This window comes from Erigeron canadensis, chromosome 5 (genome assembly GCF_010389155.1).
Source record: "Erigeron canadensis isolate Cc75 chromosome 5, C_canadensis_v1, whole genome shotgun sequence".
Lineage (NCBI taxonomy): Eukaryota > Viridiplantae > Streptophyta > Magnoliopsida > Asterales > Asteraceae > Erigeron > Erigeron canadensis.
Genome location: NC_057765.1, coordinates 27,854,455 through 27,876,826, shown reverse-complemented (window position 1 = coordinate 27,876,826; position 22,372 = coordinate 27,854,455). Strand labels below are relative to the sequence as shown.

General features: G+C 30.6%; 2 protein-coding genes, 1 non-coding gene and 1 pseudogene across 3 annotated transcripts; 2 read left to right on the top strand and 2 right to left on the bottom strand.

Moving 5' to 3' along the window:
- Positions 1-225: 225 nt before the first annotated feature.
- On the bottom strand, positions 226-1,008 carry LOC122601486 (cysteine-rich repeat secretory protein 38-like). The gene has a single exon (XM_043774240.1). It carries the CDS (start codon positions 1,006-1,008, stop codon positions 226-228), a length of 783 nt encoding a protein of 260 aa, XP_043630175.1.
- A 1,287-nt stretch (positions 1,009-2,295) lies between these two features.
- Positions 2,296-3,075, bottom strand: LOC122601484 (putative cysteine-rich receptor-like protein kinase 20). The gene has a single exon (XM_043774239.1). The coding sequence runs from the start codon at positions 3,073-3,075 to the stop codon at positions 2,296-2,298; it is 780 nt and encodes a 259-aa protein (XP_043630174.1).
- A 5,863-nt stretch (positions 3,076-8,938) lies between these two features.
- Positions 8,939-13,528, top strand: LOC122601483 (annotated as a pseudogene).
- A 1,007-nt stretch (positions 13,529-14,535) lies between these two features.
- Positions 14,536-14,608, top strand: TRNAE-CUC. Its single transcript has one exon. It is a non-coding gene; the product is annotated as a tRNA-Glu (tRNA).
- Positions 14,609-22,372: the final 7,764 nt, after the last annotated feature.

Sequence of the window (22,372 nt, the reverse complement as noted above, 5' to 3'; positions counted from 1 at the left end):
AACTTTATAATAACAACAAGTCTTAGAGTACGTACGTGTTCTAATTTCTTAATTGCTAATCAAAACGTGTCATAAATGGAGTTTGAGTTTGATTGGGTTCTTATTTAACAACTATCACTGCCAAAAAAATGTAACAATCATAATTCTTTATATTTCCAATACACAACCAAACTAATTAACCCGATGACACTAAAGTATATATGTGACCGGTGAGGCATTGATCGATCACTTCTCCGGGAAAAAAGGGTCGTGTGAGTACCTTGCATAGCAATGGGAAGATAACCTTCTCGCAGACATCTTTCCTTGATTAACTCCATTCTCTTGAAGTCCGTCAGCTGCCGAATTCAAACAATCATAGCAGTTCCTTTCCGATATATCAGGGGTACATTGAAGAGCCAAGTAAAAAGGGAGCCGGCTACTCCCATAAGTTGTAGACACTTTTGCGTAACGAATTCCATTTGCACCTGTGAATGTCGTTTTTCTTATCGTGTAATACATATCCTTAAGAGTTTGACGTAACGCACGAATATCAGCACCATCCTTCGGGTTTTTGAAGCTTACCCAAGCCCAATCGTCATACTTCCCCTCAATTTTATAATCGCCATAACGCACTGTGCATGACGTCATGTCTGATACAAGAGTAAACACTACAGCTTCCTTTTTTTTGGGACAATCTCTTTTGAGAAGTTGGGCTGATTTCTTGATACAATCTGCGCAATCTTCCGCCTTAATATAGGGAGGACAAAGGACAACCGCGTTAACTATTTCACCCTGATTGCCAGACTGGGTACTCTTGAACCCTGTGTACCTCGGGATGCTAACGTTACTGGAAAGGGAATCGAGTGCCATGTCTAGGTGCTTGTTGTAAGCGTCGGAATTGAAATCTCCCTTTTTGCATCTAGTGATTACATTCTCAGGACGCGGTAATTGCGCTATTATTATGAGATGATCACAATGGATTATTGCTTGTAAAAGAAACAGTAACAAATAATTAGGTTTCTTTTCCATTTGTTCAACTTACAACACTAAGTGTAATAATTGGTGTGTGTTTTATAAACCAAAAGTATATGTTTTCAAACGCAACTCTATTAGAACAGGCTTAGGAGTTTAGATAGTTCTAATGTGTTAATTGTTAAACAAAACGTGTCATTAATCATAATCTTTTTCTCTAAATTACTAGATTAATCTCGTGGTACCAGACCTTAAATAAGAATTCCATAATTTTCGAGATCTTAGAATTGAAAAAGACACAAACCAAAACATAATAATAAACAACGTGTAAAATATTAAACACATAATTGTAAATTTTTGTAGAATAATGATAACCAAAAGAACTAGAGAAGAACGTACTTTGTTATCTCAAAATCTGTAAAACATATACAATACACAAAGATTAAACTTAAAAATATTGATATCTTAAGTAACAAAACTAATAATAAATCACATCATTATATCGATGTGGATCTCATAAAAAAAAAAAGTGAAGCAAGATGAAATAAGTTTTATAAATGTAAAGAAAAATATATCAACATGCACAAAAAAATAAAACCCACATTACTTTTTTCTTTGAGATATAACAAGTTTAAGTGATTAGTTTTTGATAAATTACAGTCATTAAGCATTTAGGACAAATTTGTTAATCTTAAACAAGTTTTAGTTTGTTCATCATCAAGTACACACTTTAGCTAAGGCGTCTTTTTTTGTAAGGGTTAGGGATCAAAATGCCGTCTCGTCTATTATATATAGTACACGCTTTATGTAGTTTAGCGGGGTGCTCAATTGATCTTTACATTCGTTAAAGAAGATAAATTCAAGATGTCCAAAGGATTTCGAGAAAACATATCGTGCTTTGCTAATGTTGTTTCATCAATCACAATGTAGAGTCGGAACAAAGCCAAATATAATAAGTCTATGGTTAGTGTATGAGTTTTGCTAAACGTAGCTCTTAGGGCTGCAATTAAGATACATTAAATAGTTACGTTGTACACTTATTACCATAAAATTCAGAGGGTGAGCTTTTGATATAGAAAGTAAAATTTTTTATGCTCGTTAAATACAAATCTTAGAGTTGCGTTTAACATTTTCCTAATTGTATTATATTACATTAATTTATTATTTGCCTTATATACTCCGTGAACCCACCAGCGAAGTACAATGTCAAAAAGGGGGGAAAATAAATATAGTGAAAACATACAAATCATAAGATTAACGATCTAATTAAATTTGCCAACTCGAGATTAATATACTTGGCAACTCGAGATAATTTTTTGGCTCCATCACTAGGTGAAGCATTGATCACTTCTCTGGAAAAAAAGGGTCATGCGAGTACCTTGCGTAGCAATGGGTAGATAACCTTCTAGCAGACATTTTTCCTTGATCAATTCCATTGCTCTTAAGCCCCGATGCTGCTGAATTTAAACATTTGGAGCAGTCCTGTTGCGATATATCAGGAGTACATTGAAGTGCCAAGTAAACACGCTGCCCACTATTCCCATAACTTGCAGACACTTTTGCATAACGGATCCCATGTTCACCTGTAACCGCCATTTCCTTTATCGAGTTAACCATGTCTCTAAAGGTTGGTTGCAACTTACCAATATCTGCGCCGCTCTTAGGACTTTGGAAGCTTACCCAAGCCCAATCATCAAACTTCCCCTCAATTTTATAATCCCCATAACGCACCATGCATGAAGTCAAGTCCGATATGAGAGTAAACACTACTGCTTCCTTTTTTTTAGGACAATCTTTTTTTATAAGCTGGGTTGATTTCTTGATACAATCTGCGCAATCTTCCGCCTTAATATATGGAGGACAAAGGACAACAGCGTTCACCAATTCACCCGGATTGCCATACTGGGTACTTTTGAACCCTGTGTACTCCGGATTGCTAATGTTACCGGAAAGGGAATTGAGTGCCAAGTCTAGGTTCTTGTTGTAAGCGTCGGATTTGAAATCACCCTTTTTGCATCTAGTTATTACATTTTCTGGGCGTGGTAATTGCGCTATTATGGGATGAACACAATGGATGATTGCTTGTAACAGAAACAGAAATATATAAATGGATCTCTTTTCCATTAGATCAATTCACATTAATAAGTTGTAATAGTTGGCGTGTGCGTTTTATAAACCAAAAACTATCTAGATTTTAAAACGCGCGCAACTCTATTACAATAGAGTAGGAGTTTTAAACCATTCTAACTTTTTAGTTGTAAAATAAAACGTCTCATAAATGGAGTCTGAGTTTGATTAGCGGTCTCTTTTGACAACTATAACTAAAAAAAGTAACAATTATATAATTTTGATAATAATCTATAAACCCTTATAAATAGAAATAGAACTGGATTTAAGACTTTAAGCATTTTTTACAGTATCTCTAAATTACCCTTAACCCTATAATAAGTAACATGTTCACTTCACACCACTTCTTTGTCTCCCTTTCTTTCATACTATCATTGTCTAATGTGACGGTGTGACAACGTTCATCATCACCGACACCCCGACCATCGCCTTCCATATCCATTACCGCCACACTTAACCATCGCATTTTAAATGGGTTCGCTGCAACGAGCGAACACCTATCTAGTAAACTTACAATCATATAATAATAAATTATAGTTATTCTCTATATAGGCAATCTACTAATATAAACTAACAGAGGATTGAGACAATCTTCAAGGAAAAAAAAAACAAAGGTTGAGGCAATCTTAATGTGTCATGTGATTCACCGATCGAAACCCAGTCCGAACAGGGATGACCCGTGACCCGCGAGAGCCTGAAAAATGGAACCGTGACCCGGCCCGTGAAGGTTCGGATCGGGTTCGGTCGGGTCACGGGTTTCCTTCATAATTTTTCGGTTTTTGACTTCACCCGACCCGATCCGGTTTAACCCGTCCAACCTGTGACCCGCGAATGCGCTAAAAACGTAACCCGTGACCCGGCCTGTTAGGGCTTTCAGTGGGTCGGTTCGCACCGGTTCCGCGTCAGGTGTGGATTTTCGGGTCTTTTGCTTATTTACTTTTAAAATCCTGCACCAATTTTTTTTTATCCTACAACCTAACTAAGATGACACTTGTTTAGTTTACATGTATCAATTCAAAAAATTTATATCACGTAAATAGCCTACTTACAAATTACAAAGCTGTGTCATAATTTTATTTGATTCCACTATATATATAGTTACTAATCAATTAATTATACTTTTAACTTGTATATAGTGTTAATTTCATTTTCCTGTATACCTAAGTGGTGGGCTGCCTTTTTTTCAATTAGTTTTGTCTAGTTTCTGAGCTAATTTTAACAAGTTGTTTAAATCTCTTGAAATTTTTTGAGACGTTTCAGTATTAGATCTTCGAATGTGGAAAAAGAAACAAACTGCGTAAGGCATCACAAGTATTATTTGGATTAAATACATGTGGGAATTTAATAAGTCTATCATAAAACAAACGTGATGAACTCTTTGATCAATTTGACTTATAATAACAGTAATGATATCACATATTCACACCGGCCTTGATTAGTTCCTAACTAAAAAAGTAAAAATACAATTAGAATAAACACATGTTTAACTTACCACATAACATTGGTTGCTTATGTACTAAAATATTAAAATACAATATGGGCCGAATCAATATCTCGGTCATATTTCGTTTCAGATTTAAACCCAACATAGAATTTACCTCAAAACAATATAAACCACTACAAAAACACAGGTTCCTTCCTTAGGGGGGAGGGAGTCGACTGCGAGCTCATGTGCGAAATGGAGAGGGCTGCAGCGAGCTAAGCAAGCTTCGGGTGCCACGATCGCGAGCTGGGTGCGAGCTGGGGTGAGCGAGCTTCTAGCTCGCAGGGATATGGGTGAAGGCTGCACAACTTGACCGTTGTAGGGGGTGAAGTGAAAGATTTTTAGGGGGGTGTTTTGTATATTTTTCAAACTTCAAGGCTTCTTCTTGTATAAAAAAAACAAAGCTCCATTGTTTTTGTTTCCGTTCTGTGCGAATGAGTTCTACCACGAACTTGTTTTGTGTTTCCGTTTTATGTTTATAGATTGATATATATATATATATATATATATATGTATATATATCAAACAGTGGCTTGATAGTTTTGATGATATATATATATATGATAGTTTTGATGAAGCCACTGTTTGATATATATATATATATATGGGGAAAGGTTAGGTAAAACATGCAATACTTATCTTAGTTAAGCAGATTTAGGGGGAGTTTATGTAAAATTCAGAGGGGGTTATGTATGTTTATTAAATTCAAAGGTTTAATAGGTAACTTTTTTTAATGTGGCAGTATCTAAGCTTAGGTAAAGTCTGCAGTACGGATCATTTTTCCTATATATATATATAGAGAGAGAGACTAGTCCTAATACTCGTACAATGTACGGTAGCTATATAGATTGTAAAATAAAGAAATTTGAATATGTTTCATACATGATTCGTGAGTATGAAATAAATTCAGGTTAAAGTAAATCGATGATCAAAGCTAAATTATAAATAAACAGTAATAATAAATATAAAATATGTTTAGTTGGAGTTTTACATTTACCTTAAATTTTTAAAATCACATCAAAATCAAAACTTGTAAGCATAGTTGGAGTTATTTCGGATCGTAAACTCAAATTTTTACAGTCTTCATGTTAATAACTTATTATAAGTGACGAGAGCAAGTACCTGCGCGTTGCGACGGTGAGATGATGGAGGTGATAGGTCATAGAGTGTGATAGCCAAATGCCTTAGCCGTACGTGCTCCGCCCTCGGATTTAAAAATTTGTCGAAAGTATATCGAATGACATCTCTAATGAAAGAGCATGAAATTTTAAGAACACCCATATAATTTTTATAATTTATCGATATACGGTTTTTGAGATAAAAGATTTTGAATGAATTGTATAAATAAATGATTTATGGAGGAGAGGGAAAACAAATGATTGGTTGAGATTTGAGGAGAGAGAATGAGTATTAGGTAAATATAGAATTGAAATATGGGCATTTTGGGAAAGTAAATGTTGAAACTTAAAATGTAAACAGGGGAGATCTGCTTTATAATATAGTATAGATATAAGTAATAGAAGTTGAAGAATTGATTAAAAAAAAGAGACAATTTATTAGTGAGAAAACGATCAACTAAATAAGGTTATGATGTCTATTGTATTAATAAGTCAAGAGTTAGAGTTTAATTCTAAATCTAATAAGGAAATTTGAATCTTTGTACAATTAAAAATACTAATTTAATAAAATAAGTTAAAAAAGGACACGTGTCGATCAAAGAATTACGCCACATGTCGTTTCAAGAACATCTCAACCCTTTTTTAGTTTATTGGTAGATTGATATGTGTAAATCGGCTAAAATAATCTATTTATATAGATTGATAGGTATAAATTGGCTAAAATAAAGCCACTGTTTGTTTGATATATATATATATATATATATGTAAATCGGCTAATAAGAAGTATCATAAAGTGTTTGTGTTTCTTTTTTTTAATAAATAATCCATTTATAAAGGTTAAAAAAAGTTTTTTTTTATCTTGCGTTTAAAAATTAAAAAGGTTAAAAAATCATTATGAATAACTTAAATTTATACTTTGTATTTTTGTGATAAACTTGAATTATTATGAACAAGTTGAATAAAAAGTTTTTTTATAACTCACTTTAAAATTTAAAAAGGTTAAAAGCTATTATGAATAATTAAAAGGGTTAATTATGTAAAGTTTATAATGTAAAGGATAAATTATTAAAATGTAAATAAAAGGTTGGGAGTGATGGTTGTCACTAAAAAAAGGTTGAAAAAAAAGTTGTAGGGTTAAAATGAGGTGGAGTAATTTGATTGAATAATTAGAGGGAGATGAGAGGATGAGCCTTTCACCCCCCCCCCCCCCCCCTTAAAAAGCAGAGGTTGTATAGTTAATTAATGGGTGTTTGTTATTGCGATTACAAAACAAATTATGCGTTTTTAAAATAAATTATGCGTTTTTAGACTGCATTTTGAAAAAGTATGTATAGACATGCTTCTCCAAAACTGCGTTTTTATAGTCCATAATCATTTTTTCGTACAAACACTTTTTTAGATTATCTGCATTTTAGAAACGTAATAATCAAATAATCACTTCAACATGTAATCCCAAACACCCTATTAGTCTTTAAAAGCCCACAAATATAGTTAGGAGAATATTAGGTTATGTGGTTAAGAGAATTTATCATTTTCCACAAATATAGTTTGGAGAATATTAGGCTATTTGGTTAAGAGGATTTATCATTTTCAAAAGATAAATAGAGTTAATTACAGAAATCGTCCCTGTCGTGGTACCCAGCTTGCAGGTTTCATCCCTAACTTTCAAAAATTACAGTTTTAGTCCAAAAACTTTTCTCCTTCAACAATTTTAGTCCTGGCCATAAACGTCCGTTTAAAGTCAGGTCACGTGATTCGCACGTGATGGGTAATCTTGTAAATTGGCTTAATAATACCCAGAGTTAATTACAGAAATCGTCCCTGTTGTGGGCGGTCACTTGCAACTTTCATCCCTAACTTTAAAAAAATTACAGTTTTGGTCCAAAATCAAAAATAAAATTAAACACAAAATCATTTGGATTTCTAATGCATAACATATACAAACATAACATATAATTATATATGTTAGATCTATTATTTATATACAATTAACTCACAAACAAAAAAATATTAGAAAAATCTCACCATCTTTATTATTCTAAGCACTTCATCTGTTTTTATAAGTTCTCAAAACAAAAATAAAACTAAGTAAAAAAAATATATATCAATTACTTAAAGACCCTTAAACACTTAAATCCAAGAGAGTCCAAATCTCTAGTTTTCAAAAAGAGAGTAGGGTGTGAGTTAGGATCGTTTGTAAATTTATATCTGATAGAAATAGAAGAAGTTGGATAATTAGGATTTTTTTTTGTGTGTGTAAATGTTTCTTTTCGTATAGATTGAGGATAAAAATTTTGGACCAAAAGTGTAATTTTTTGAAAGTTAGGGATGAAAGTTGCAAGAGACCGTTTATAACAGGGACGATTTCTGTAATTAACTCTGGGTATTATTAAGCCAATTTACGAAATTACCCATCACATGTGAATCACGTGACTTGGTTTTAACCGGAGGTTTATGGCCAGGACTAAAACTGTTGACGGAACAAAGTTTTTTGGACTATAACCGTAACTCGGATAAATATTAACATTTTCATAGTGCAAAATTTACAAAACACACCGCACGGCTGCACCTACAGAACCTGACCGCCTTCATCCTCAGCCAGCCAGCCAAACCTTTTCGTCCCGCTTTTTATCAAGTGTATACCAATGTGTATTCCAGTGTGTATCTATATATATATATATTTGTTTCTGAATATCTTTCGACCTATGGCACTGTGTTTTTCTCTTCTTCTTCTTTGTTCAATTAATTTTCTTTATTTGTTGCATATTTTATAATTTGTTGTTGATATAAGATGTTTAGTTTATATTCTTTAGGTTTTTTCAAGCTTTTTTTACAGACTTCTTTTCTCTTACACTACTACAGTCTTTACCTTTTTCTGATAGGATATATATATATATAGGGGTTAGTTATTGTAAAACAAGTATTAAAGTAAAACAAATAAGTCTTGTCCCTTATATCATGATAAAATTGATGTACGGAGATTCACATATATATATTGATACAAGATGATTTTGACGATGCACAATGATTGTTAGTGAAGGAAAATCTATTGTTTTATTTGTTTTACTTTAATACTTATTTTTTTTACCTAAAACCTACATATATATATATATAAAAACCGAAAATTAATCTTTTTAAAAGTTTAGTCTGCTTTCAGTCAGGTATAATTCTTAAGTTGTAAATTATAGTTTTTGTTCAATATGACTTATCATTATTCTTTGTTTGGAAATTTTTCAGATTGAAAAAAAAAAGAAAAGGAAAAATGGAAGAAGAGAGAGAAGAAGTGAAATCATTTAAAGAATTGGGAGTAATTGAAGAATTAATTGAAGCTTGTGATAGTTTAGGCTGGAAAAATCCTTCCAAAATTCAAGCTGAGGCTATTCCTCATGCCCTTCAAGGTTTTCTTTCTTACAAATATATTATTTAAGTGTTTAACAACGCATTGATCCATCAAAATAAAAAAAAAATCACGTTTTTTGTTGGATGCACAAAACAAAAAACATGATTCTCTCGATTTTGACAGATCAATGTATTGTTAAACAATAATGATAATTAGTTATATACTATGTTAGTTTATGGACTTGTAATGCATCAAAAAGAAGTTTTTAAGTGTTCTCACCGTCTTCTTATTTTAAAGGTGTTCTTATTTGATTGACCCTATATATATATATATATATATATATAAATTGTTTATCTTGCATATTTGTATCTATAATTGTTGTGTATAATGAATATATTGTTTATCTTCCATTTCTGTATGTATAATTGTTGTGTAGGATGAATATATTGTTTATCTTGCATATCTGTATATATAATTGTTGTGTATAATGAATATATGTAGGGAAAAGGGAATATAAGGCTGTCCGACACCTAAGCTTAGGTGTGGAACCCCTCACATACTAATATTTTATTATTTATTGTTTAATGAATAAATGCTTGGGCCCCCATGATTTTTATGGTTTAAAAAATTAATATGTGAATGTCTGGCATCTAAGCTTAGGTACCTAACAGCCTTATATTCCCATCCCCCATATATGTATATATATATGTATGTATGTATGTATGTATGTATGTATGTATGTATGTATGTATGTATGTATGTATGTATAGGTAAGGATTTGATTGGGTTGGCACAGACTGGTTCTGGGAAAACCGGTGCATTTGCTCTGCCAATACCTCAGTCATCATGGGAAGCTCAAGCTCAAGATCGAGCTGCTCCTGCCTTCTTTGCTTTAGTTTTGTCTCCAACTAGGTATGCACTTTTTCATTTGTATATATATATATATATATATTTTTATGCTGCTTTAAATGTAATGTTTTAATTTTTGTATGGAACTTGCCATTCAGATCTCTGAGCAGTTTGAGGCTTTGGGTTCTCGCATTCGTGTGAAGTCTGCTGTGGTGAGCTATTACTAAAAAGGGTCGCTATGTTTGTTTGAGGTCTTGGAAATGTTTTACATTACATGACGAAGGATTATCCATGTCGGACAAAAAGATTAGTTAATATGTTTTGTATGTCATTTTTGTAGCTTGTTGGAGGCGTAGATATGGTACAGCAGAGTATTCTGCTAGGCAAACGACCACATATCATTGTAAGCATTATTTGCTATTGATCCATATTTAGTTTTCGTTCAGTTTTATTTTCACACATACTGGTTAGTCTTGTTGAATGACTATATGAATGTTCAAACGTTTGTTCACTAGACCCTGCCTGTATTGTTCGCTTGCTACGTCTTATATAAATTTCTGTTGGTTCAGGTTGCAACTCCTGGACGTCTTGTGGATCATTTGTCCAATACCAAAGGATTTTCTCTTCGTTCTATTAAGTACTCGGTAAGAACTTGACATACTGTATATATGTTTTGTCTTGGTAAATCGGTTTTATGGTTAGCTTAAGTTCTGTGTTGCTTGAGGATGGTATATTATTTTGTCTTGGTTGTTGAAAGCATGCCTAGGCTTGGAGACTCACCTGCCTAAACCATGGGTTTTTTCTTGCGAGTTAGATTTAAAGAACTAATTTAGGTGTGTAGTGCTTTGGTTACCCTAAACACATTCTGCCCCAAACACATTTACCAAGGCATACTATCAAATTTTACCGCAAATATATTAAACTTGTAAAGTTCTAGAAGTCCGCTAAAATAGAAGTTGCTATATCAATTGTTTAAAGACTACTTAATCACTTTATTAAGATGAATTACAATATATTTGGAAAAAATGTTTTTGATCTTAGTTGATACTTTAAATTATAATGAAGAATTTATATGAACAAAAATTGTTCACAGGTCATCCAATTTACCGAACCGGATCTGTTTGCACTCGTAGTGTAAAAAACCTCGTTAACCCTTGCACTCAAATAATTCTGGTTATGCACATTGAGATTAAAAACTTTACATGTTTAGACAGGTTAACCTAGCTGCCCAATCCACCCTTATTGCCACACCTAGAAGGTTAGATAGTAGAAAGTAAAAGGCTTGATTAATGAAATTGTTTAGCTCACCATAAACAGGCTCTACTAAATTTTGAATATAATTTGTATGATAGAAGATGTAGCAGCCACGCTTTGATGTTGACTAAAAGCATACATAAACAAAAAAGAACTAAAACATAACTTATCAGGACCAACAGATATTCTCTAGTTATAAGCCTAAGACCACTCCAGTTATCGGTAGGAACATATGACATAAAACAGATACTTTTTAGTTAGAAGTTCAAATCTTTCCGGCCAAAATGACATTTTAATTAGCTTATAAGTTCTTGTGTGTAATATAAATAAGTATAAGAATGATATGTTTAGGGAAAAGACAGTAGGAACTCATGTCGTTTCAAGCCTTTAATGACAATTGCTTCTACTTCATACGATACACATGTTAAGTGTATGTTTTAGGTCTTATTTTTGACGGGTCAATTGGAAAATTGAATAGTATTCTTGAAATTTAAATAGCTACAAAATAACCTGAATTGTAAATTTGTAACTTAATTTATTAAACCCCATAAATATTTATTTCTTTAATAGTTTAATTGATTATATTATTATCACATTAATCTAATTTCTGTACTCATTTGCCAATAACTATTTTGTAGAGAACTAAAACGTTTAGCAAATTTTTTTGTCAGGGTAAAATTACCCTCTCAATTTTGACATATACAAGTGTTTGATTTATGCACTTCACATACATGTTGACAGAGTTTATGCCTGTGGCTTGCCCAGGCTACACCTTAAGCTGCAGAGAGCATGCTTAAGAAATCCTGTCAAGGTAAAGAAAAAGAACACTAATACAAAGTGCAATTGTTCCAATATTGATTATTTTTTGTGTTAATTTATTCTTAATATTTTGTCAGATTGAAGCCGCGTCCAAATATTCTACAGTTGACACCTTGAAGCAACAATTTCGTTTTGTACCGGCTAAGCACAAGGTTTGTAACAAGATACTAGAATACAGTTGCATCTCTACCGTGTTTCTAAATATAAAATTTTTTATGTGTACAGGACTGCTATCTTGTGTATATCATGAATGAAAAAGGCTGGAAGTACGTCAATGGTTTTAACGTGTACGTGTGAAGCCACCCGTCTTTTAGCGTTGATGCTTCGGAATCTTGGATACCAGGCTATTCCTATATCTGGACAGATGTCCCAGGTACGGTTTTGATATTTAAAAAGTGTTACTCTCTGCTGTTTTGTTTTTTTTTTCCTAATCTGTAAACGTTGTCAATTCAGGATAAAAGACTGGGTGCCTTGACTAGATTTAAGTCTGGGGAATGTAATATCCTTATATGTACCGATGTTGCTAGCAGAGGCCTCGATATTCCATCAGTTGATGTGGTCATCAACTATGATATCCCCACGAACTCAAAGGTAAATATGGCACTATGATCTTTTGTAGAATGCTATTGACACTTGGAATGTTTGCTGAATTGTTATACGGGATTTCAGGATTATATCCACCGAGTAGGAAGAACTGCTCGTGCGGGGAGATCCGGGGTTGCTATATCATTGGTGAATCAATACGAGCTGGAGTGGTATATCTAAATTGAGAAACTGATCGGTAAAATTGCTAGAATATATGATATTTTTAACCCGTTTTATTTGGGTTTTGCTGCATCTCTAACTTGTAAAATTAAAGAGAATGGCTTGAAATTTTTGTTCAAATATCACCCTGTGTCTTTTTTAATGCATAATACTTCTTAGATCACTTCTCCAAAAATGTTATCATTGATATAATATAATATTTGACAATAGTTATTGTTTAAAAAGCCTATAAGTTATGGGCCATAAAAGATGCCTGCTTCTAACCTTGACGTTTTTTAACCCAGCTTTTTGACTTCACCACTTTTACCCACTACTAAAGCCCATTTGCATGGAAGATATGGCTGGTATGTCTGAACTTTGACAACTTTCATCATTGACTGGTTCAGGAAAAAAGTTGCCAGAATTTCCAGCCCAAGAAGAGGAAGTTTTGCTATTCCTGAAACGAGTCTCTGAAGCCAAACGCTTATCAGTCATGGTAAAAAAAATGAGCTGTTTTTTTTATTTTCAGAGTGAGTAGCTTTTTAGGTGTTATTAAGTTCGTCTTTATTTATGTTTTTTTGTAGAAAATGAAGGAAACGGGAGGCCATAAAAGAAAAAGAGGGGGTGATGGAGAGGAAGAAGTCGAAAAGTTTCACGGGAAGAACAAAAAGTCGTCATATAACAAGTCAAAACGACAATGATAAGCAAAGTTGATGCATCAGAATTTTGGTTTTATGTTTTGCCTTTCCATTTCCTTCAATTCAGTTGGCTGTAAATTTATTGGTTTGTATGAATTCCTGCAACTGATTTAGGATCTTAACAACTGTTAAGCTCGTTCCATTTTATTCTGAATATTTATAACTTTTTTTTTTGTTCAATTTGAGTTCACTGCTAACAAGCAAACCACTTCTTGTAGTAATTGTTTTTTGTTTTAAAGTTAGATACACATGTGGCGTTATGGTAGGAACTTGACAAATTGGGTGCAGAGGTGATGTAAACATTTACATTCACTGAAAAAAGTAAATAAAAAAAAAAAAAAAGATGAACTCTAAATAATTGAAATAGGTTAAAGGTTCGTTATTATTCCTTGTAAGGTCGGAGGTCTTTTTCTTTCTTAGTTAGAACATGAAACTTTAGTCTACCTTAGATAGAAACAACTGTCCAAATCTCAACTTTATTGTTTTGGGATGAAATACGGGGTTTTACTTGGTTACTTTCGTTTAACACTCATTATAGCAACGTGGCCGAAGTGGAACAAGGCCGATGACATCTATTAAAGAAGGTAAATAGACTGTAACTTCTTTTATCGACTACACTTTCCTACAACAACTATGAGGTTGATGTAAAACATCTTCACAAAAAGTAAATGAAACTTAAATTTGTCTTTTATACACTAGCACAATGCTCACTTAATTATAGTTTGTTGGGTTTTTAATAACATCGGATGAATTTTACACTTCTGTATGTTTTTTATTCGATGTGTATGAGCAGTGTAAGAAACCGAAAGAAGATAATTATTTATTAACGAGCTAAAATTACATTTAAATATATATAAATCTCAATATATTGATTTATAGTAATATCAAACAAATTTGAAATTATAATAATTAGTTATTGTCACTATTATATCATGTAGGTATATTGCTATTGTATCTTTCCTTATGCTTTGAACATGACATTATATTATGAAACGATGAGATTAAGAAACAGAATTTGGGACACATATTTATAACTATCTATATAAAAAAAATATGAAAGAAAAGTAACAAAGTAAGAGCATATAAGCATTTAGGATGACTCTCAGTGGGAAGATTATATTAGAGAAAGACAACTAACAAAAATCAACAAAATCCGTTGTAGTCTAGTTGGTTAGGATATTCGGCTCTCACCCGAAAGACCCGGGTTCAAGTCCCGGCAACGGAAATCCTTTTCCATTCTTTTTTGTGGATTTGATCTCAGATTACTGGTGATGTGAATTATTGTCTCAATTGTTGAATGATAAGTTGCATGTTGATTCTATAAAGTTCCTTATCATAAGGCTTAGTACTTTTTCATATAGTTTTGTTGTTATCATGAATTGTTACTTGTTAATTTATTTAAAATTGATCGGTGAATTACTGAATTTTAAATAGCATGAAATCAGTTGATTTATTTTATATCAGCTTGTGATTTATGTAGTTCCTCTAAATAGTGTGTTTAGGACTTGAACATAACTTTAGAAAGTAAATATATTATTATGCTCATTTGGTTATATGTATGTGTCTGTTTTTGAGTTTTCCTTAAAATTCTGAGTTTGAATGATAAAGTCATAATTGCATTTTTGGTGTCATTTGCAGTCTAATTTGACTGATGATTAATTCATTTCAAAACTTTATCTCGGTTGATTTGATTATCAAGTTGATGTTGCAAATTCCAATTGTTAAAGCCACATGTTGAATGTCCACTCAAAAAAAGACACATGAGAAGTAACTTTATCCACAAAGTACTTATTCCAAGTACGATTCTGTTGAAATCATGCAAGTTATCTTAGCATTTATGCCACACTCAACTATAAAAATAACCTCTCAATGTTGTTAGTTTTTTTACGCTCAACAAGTGGATAATTTTTGTTTAAATAACAAATGTTAGATGTTAATGATTCGAAGCCTAAGATGGGCAGTATGTTTGAAGTTGGAACTCGCGCACTCTTGTACAATATGAGTGATAACACTAGAACATGAGTGATAACACGTATATCCACACGCTCAAGAGGTAAATGCCGGAAACCACGAGTAATCAAGATTCGCTCTAGGTTCTCCAAATAATGGGATCATTTATATTGTACATTCATGTAGTAAGCATTTTGATCATTCTAACTTTAATCTTCCAAATAAGGGAAAATTACACTTTTGGTTCCTGAATTTGACACGTTTTTCACTTTTAGTCACTAAACTTCAAAAATTACAAATTATACACTGAACTTGACATATTTTTTCACTTTTGGTCACTGCGTCAACTTTGTTAGTTTTTCTCCGTTAACTTGCCCAGATTCGTTAATTTTTTTTCACTTTTCTTCCTTCCCGTTATTCCATAACTAAAATCGATAATCGGTCCAACTTCAGGTCTTATATATTGTTTTGGCCGATTAGTGAAAATACATATTCATTTATTATGTTTTGAAACAAATTTTTTATGTTTACAGTTTACTATTTATTGGTTATATAGTAGTTTGATTAGATGAAATAATTGTTTTTTTTAAACGACGATGAAATAATTGTTATTGAAATTTTTATTTATAAAGATAGATTTATTTAGTGACTATGTTTGAATTTTGAGTCTTCTTATGTCTACTTTAACCGTAATTTTTTTTTTGTGTGTTATATAAACTTATATAGTTTATCTTAATTCATTTTATTAACTATTAATAAACGAAAATAAAAAAATGATATTGTAATGTTTATCTGAAGTAACGTGTTGTAGGTTTTTCTGATAATCTATAACGCCTTGATTTAACTGTAAATATTTTTGTCTGTGTTATATAAATTTGTTATAAACATATAATAATGAACTAATTTTTAAATATACTTTTCATTGATTTAATTTACACCAACTATTATATATTACAAATAAAAATGTTTGGAGTCAAAGTTAAAAATAAAAATATACTAAGAAAAAATCAAAATAATAACATTTAAAATTGGACGAATAAGGTATACATAAAAAAATTAGGTAAATTACACTTTTCATCACTGAAGTTTGTCGATTATCGATTTTAGTTATACAATAATGGGAAGGATGAAAAGTGGAAGAAAAAAAAACTAACGAATCTGGGCAACTTAATGGAGCAAAACTAATGAAACTGGGCGATGTGACCAAAAGTGAAAAAAAAAAGTGACAAGTTCAGTATATAATTTGCAATTTTTGAAGTTTAGTGACTAAAAGTGAAAAACGTGCCAAGTTCCAAGACCAAAAGTGTAATTTTCTCTCCAAATAATAAAAAGGAAATCTTAATGCTGCTATGTTTGCTGCAGTCATGAAAGTCCAGGTAAAATTCTTTGACATAAAATTCGAATACAAAGTTTGAATTTGTTCACCAAGCTGCTAAATGATGTAAAGTCTTAAATGGGTAAAACCAATGGAATTTAGATTATACAAAAATGACCCGATTGGGTCAAATGGGTTGAAAATTGCCATTGTGTGTTGTTATTCAACATTAAAGATCTCCATAATATATTAAGATTCATATCCAATATAGACTAAACCGTTTCTAGAAAATGGACTTTCAGGTTAGCCCAATCTGACTGCCATTTTTTCCAGCTAAAAATTAGACGTTGATATTTGAAAAGAAAATTCGGGTGTAGGGAAAACACCCCTTGTTTTTCATTTTTGTTTTTTAAGAAAATATGGAAAACAAAAAACGTGTTCAAATCATAGTTTTCTTAAAAATATTTTTCATGAAAACAGAAAGCATTGTTTTCCAGTCTATAGAAAAGTAGAATACACATTTTTATTGTTTTTCACTTTTCATTTTCCATTTTCTAAATTTTAAAAGCCTGAGATTATTTTCCATTTTTTAGTTTTGAACGCGTTTTTAAAATTTTTATTTGTTTTCTAGAGATGAAAAACCTCTTTCATTTTCTAGAAAATTTGAAATAGAAAACTAGAAAACATTTTCCATAACTAAATGCGATCGGAGGATAGAGACAATTCAAATTTGTGCACGAAGAATACTAAATGTATATTTATTTTCACTATGACCAAGTGTGTTTTATAGTGTACAACACATTAAAACAATTTTTGTGATATACCATTTGAAAATGATGATGTATAGATCATCAGGTATATTATTATATTATTCTCTATTTTTATGTTTATTATACACCGGGGAAAAAGGTTTTTATATTAGTGTTGTTTGTATATATGTATCTTTTGTATTTATAAAAAGACATATTCCTTGTTGAAAGTTAAATTAAGAGAATTGTCTAAGATACTCTTAAAGATTAAATTATATTATTAGTCTTTTACTAGATTTTAGACCCGTGTCCAACACTGGACATAGGTTTTACGATATTATTAATACTAAATGTTCATACATTTAAGTCATAAAAGCTTATAATTTTGGAAAAGTTACGGTTCTAAGTGTTATATTTTGCAAGTTGTAGTACAATAATCATATGTTTGTCACTGTCATTATTAGCCTCGACATATTGATGGAATTGTTTGCCGTAATCATACCACAAGCCACATGTTATATATAATAATTTCTCCATTATAGAATATTTTGAATCAGTTGTACTCATAATGTGATATTATTATGAAAGATAATTAAGAATAAAAGATATAAACATATTTATGATTTTGTACTTAACATTCAAGTATATGTATTTAATCATGATGCGCGTCCATAACACGCATAGGTTTATTTTCAATCACTTATTCTATGATAATATGATAACAATTAAGATTGTTTTTATATTATTTGATAACAATTATGACTCTTGATTTGAGTGACACCTGTAACTTTAAACATTAATATGTAAAACTAATATATAAAAAAGAAGAAAATTATGCATCATAATGAATCTTGAATGGAGTTTATATTAATTTGGATTTAGAATTCAAGTAACCCGCTGTTGTAAATCGTGTTTGGGATATATATCTAAAGGTCACATTGTATTTATATTAAATATTAAACTAAATCTTAATATTTATAATTATAAAAATTTAATCTAATAGTTGTTGATAAGTCAGTTTTGAAATAATTTTTTGTAGAAAATATTTCATATGTTGAAAAATTTTCTATTTAATTAAACGATTGCAAATTTTAAAAAAAATTGATGGCTAAAAATAAATATAAATTAAGTATTCAGGCTAAAAAATGTAAATTATTGATGGAAAACAAAAACGTGTAATTTAATGAGACTTTTTCTATAAATTAATATAAATACTAATATAATAATATATTTGGATAATGATTATTAGAATTTTTAATTTGTAGTTTATCTAAATGATGACATCATCAAAAGTCAATTTGATGAAATCAAACAATGTGATTGGTTAATAAGTCATTAGTTCAACTGTCTTATAGTATATATTAAGATCTTTTAAAATATCTCTATTAACTTTTATATTAATTATCTACACCACTCGAAGTCACCTTACCACCAATAGTTGTCCCCACTCCCCACCACCACCATACCGTCACCGCCATGACCATCGTCGCATTGTATGGGTATCGTACTCGACTATCTTTGTAATTTCATGATAATTGATGTTAACCTAGCTCCGTAAATACCTACTTTGTATTGTATTTACTTGAAATCAATGAAATAATTCTTCCACTTTCAGTAAAGAAAGTATATATAGACCTAGTTTAACATAAACTATCAATTATACAATAATAATCCTCTAAGACTACTACTATAATACTATAGACATATGTACTAACACCCCTCCGCAAATTGGAGAATGAAAATTTTGACATCTCCAATTTGGACTAACATGTGAATTTGTGATGTGATAAGTGTGGAACCACCGTAAGACAGTGAGTCATTTGAATTTTTTGTTGGAGTGGTCTTAAAGTAGCAACTCATCAACAAACAATGATGCAAGCACCAAGAATGAGCAACAATTACCGAGAACCGGACGATGTCACCAAGAAGAACAAGGTGCCCTAAAATACGGTCATGGAAGATGAAAAACAACGAATAACGAAGATGACGATGTGAACATTTAAAATTAAAAAATAAAATAAAAAAAAAGAAGCATATTTTTGTCATCAATATGAAGTAAAAAAAAAAGGTAGAAGAACAAGTGATTTTTTTTTTAGTAAGATATCAATAATGAATGAAATAAACATATTAATTCCACCAAAAAATGCTAATCGAATTGAATACCAAGGATCCATTAAAATCAAGAAAAGTTTGGTGCGAACAAAAAACCGTCAAGGATCTGATCAAGAAATAATTAAACCGTCGCTGATTTGAAAAAAAAATAACAGTGTCAATCGAAAAACATATATATGAATAGAATATATAAGTCTGATTATTAGAAAGAGAAAATAAAAAAAAATAAAAAAAAATACGGATATAGGGTGAAGATAGTATACGTAACTGAAGGTGAGCCACGGTATAGAAAAGTCAAATATCGTATAGGAATAAAGTCCGTACAGAAGATAATTATCTACGAAAAGAAGGATAATAGTAAAAAATAAGGCTCGAAGAATGTGGCTGCTCACGAAATAGAATAAACAATTGAAAAAAAAAAGAAAGTAGTAATGTTGACTGACCAATTGAAAGCAATAGAAGAAAAATATGATTTTTCAAAGGCGGCTAAAAAATAGAGTATGTAGATGAAATAATTTTTTTAAAAATCTAACGACTGAATGAATTTGCAATTTCAATGACTATGAATCAAACGAAGAATTAATCTTCGAATCAGACACCGTAATAGGAAGCCGAACGAAAACGTAACTGAATCGAATTATTATTTTATTGATTGCAACTATAAAATAAGCACAAAGAAATTTATAGAACTAAGTTAACATAAACTATGAACTAATTATAAACGGTAGCAATTTAAAGTTTTTATAACCTTAAACAAGATCAACTTTAAGACCTAGTTTATTAAAATCTTTTATTATACTAAAACATAGTTGCTCTAATAACTTATCGACCAATCACAACTTTCAATTTTCAAAATTGACTTTTGTTTTCAATTTTGACTTTAATTTACATTTTTTTGTTTTTCATCACAAATTTACACATTTAACCGAATAACTTTAATATAATAAATAAATATAAATAATAATAATAGCTAATATATATCCGATTGAATAATAACTAATATTTATCCAATAAAAATCAAACAGAATAATAACTAATATATATCCAATAATATGTTCTATCATATAGATATATCTTTCATGTAAGATAAAATATTATTTCCAATAGTGTTCAATATATGTATTCAATGTTATAGAAGTATACTAAATTTTAGACTCGTATAAATATACGGGAGTATATAAAAGTTCTAAAGGTAAATAAAACTTAAATAAGTTCATGAAAAAAAAATATAGATACATGAATGAATGTAAAATATCTAACAGATCATATATGAGAGTAATATAATTAAAATGGCTCAAGATGTATCTAACCTAAAAAGTTTTTGAACTTCTCTTTCCAAATAAAATCTATATACATAAAGCTACCATTTTCGGCTCAATTGCAACTTAACATAAACAGAATTGAAGAGGGGAAACTTTTAATATAACTATAATTTAACGCTTAACGAATTTTTTTTAAGTTAAAAGTACAACAAACAAAAACAATAAAATAAAGTTGTTCCTATTGCATGTCATGAATGTATAAACCCATTAAAGTCAATTCCCTACAAACATGACTATAAAATTAACTGATATTCATAGATCCTTTTAAATTTATTTTTACATACATTTTTTACATTAAAATTTTTATATTTAATACTATATATTATCCTTAAAAATTTTATAAACAATCCGCGTACAATATGAACTCTATTCAAGATTCATACTATTTCTCACTCGGAAGTGTACAAAATTTTCTCCTTTTTTATATATTAGTTTTGCGTATTAATGTTTAAAGTTACAATTGTCACTCAAATCAAGAATCCTAATTGTTATCAGAAAATATAAAACAATCCTAATTTTTATCTAATTATCAAGGGACATATGATTAAAATAAACCTATTTGTGTTATGGGTCCGCATCATGATCAAAGACTTATATTTGAATGTCAAGTACATATAACAAGTATGTTTATATATTAGTTCTTAGTTATTTTTCATAATAATATAACCATTATAAGTATAACTGGTTTAAAAAATATATATACAATGGATGAAGTATTGTAGCATGTTCCTTATGGAATGACTACGGCAAACAATATCTTCAATATGTCTCAGCTAATAATTACAGTGACGAACACGTGGTTATCGTCCTACAACTTGCAAAGTATAACACTTGGAGCCGTATATATTCATAATTAGGGTTTAGTATCTAGGAGTGAAAGAAACTTTTATACTTTTACTATTATATGAATGTAACTTATATTTGGTGCATTGTAGGAAAAAACTTTCGAAAATTGTTCAAAAAATGTAAAATTGTATACGTGACAAAAGATATGAGCTGCCACGTGTAAGTTTCTGATTGGTGCATATAAAAATGTTACATAATTTGAACAGTTTTACAAAGTTTCTTCCTACAATGCACCAAATGTAAGTTTCATTCATACAATAGGAAATGTGTAAAACTTCCTTACGCTTTCGGATACTAAACCCTCAAAATTATAAGCTTTTATGACTTAATTGTATGAATATCTAATATTGATAATATCGTAAGCCTCGTGTCCAGTGTTGAACACGGGTCTAAAATCTAGTTAACATACTAATTCAAAGTAAACAAAAATACCTCAAATTATGTTGTTGAACTACTGGTAAAAAAGGTATAAAGGTTGATGTAAAACCAATAAAGGCGTTACTGCAATGAAAATCATATAATGATACTTAGCTCAAAATTCAAACACTAAGTCTATTATACAAAAAAATTAGGGTTTTAGCATTTTGGCGGCCTAAAACAATTACTTGACCTTTAAATATAGTAAAGCCGGCTGTGATTATAAATATAGTCCTCTTATTATATTATAAGACTACATAGATATATGCTAACAAATG

Excerpts from the sequence above, each read along its gene's own strand:
- LOC122601484 (XM_043774239.1), bottom strand. The coding sequence starts at position 3,075 with ATGGAAAAGAGATCCATTTATATATTTCTGTTTCTGTTACAAGCAATC.
- LOC122601486 (XM_043774240.1), bottom strand. The coding sequence starts at position 1,008 with ATGGAAAAGAAACCTAATTATTTGTTACTGTTTCTTTTACAAGCAATA.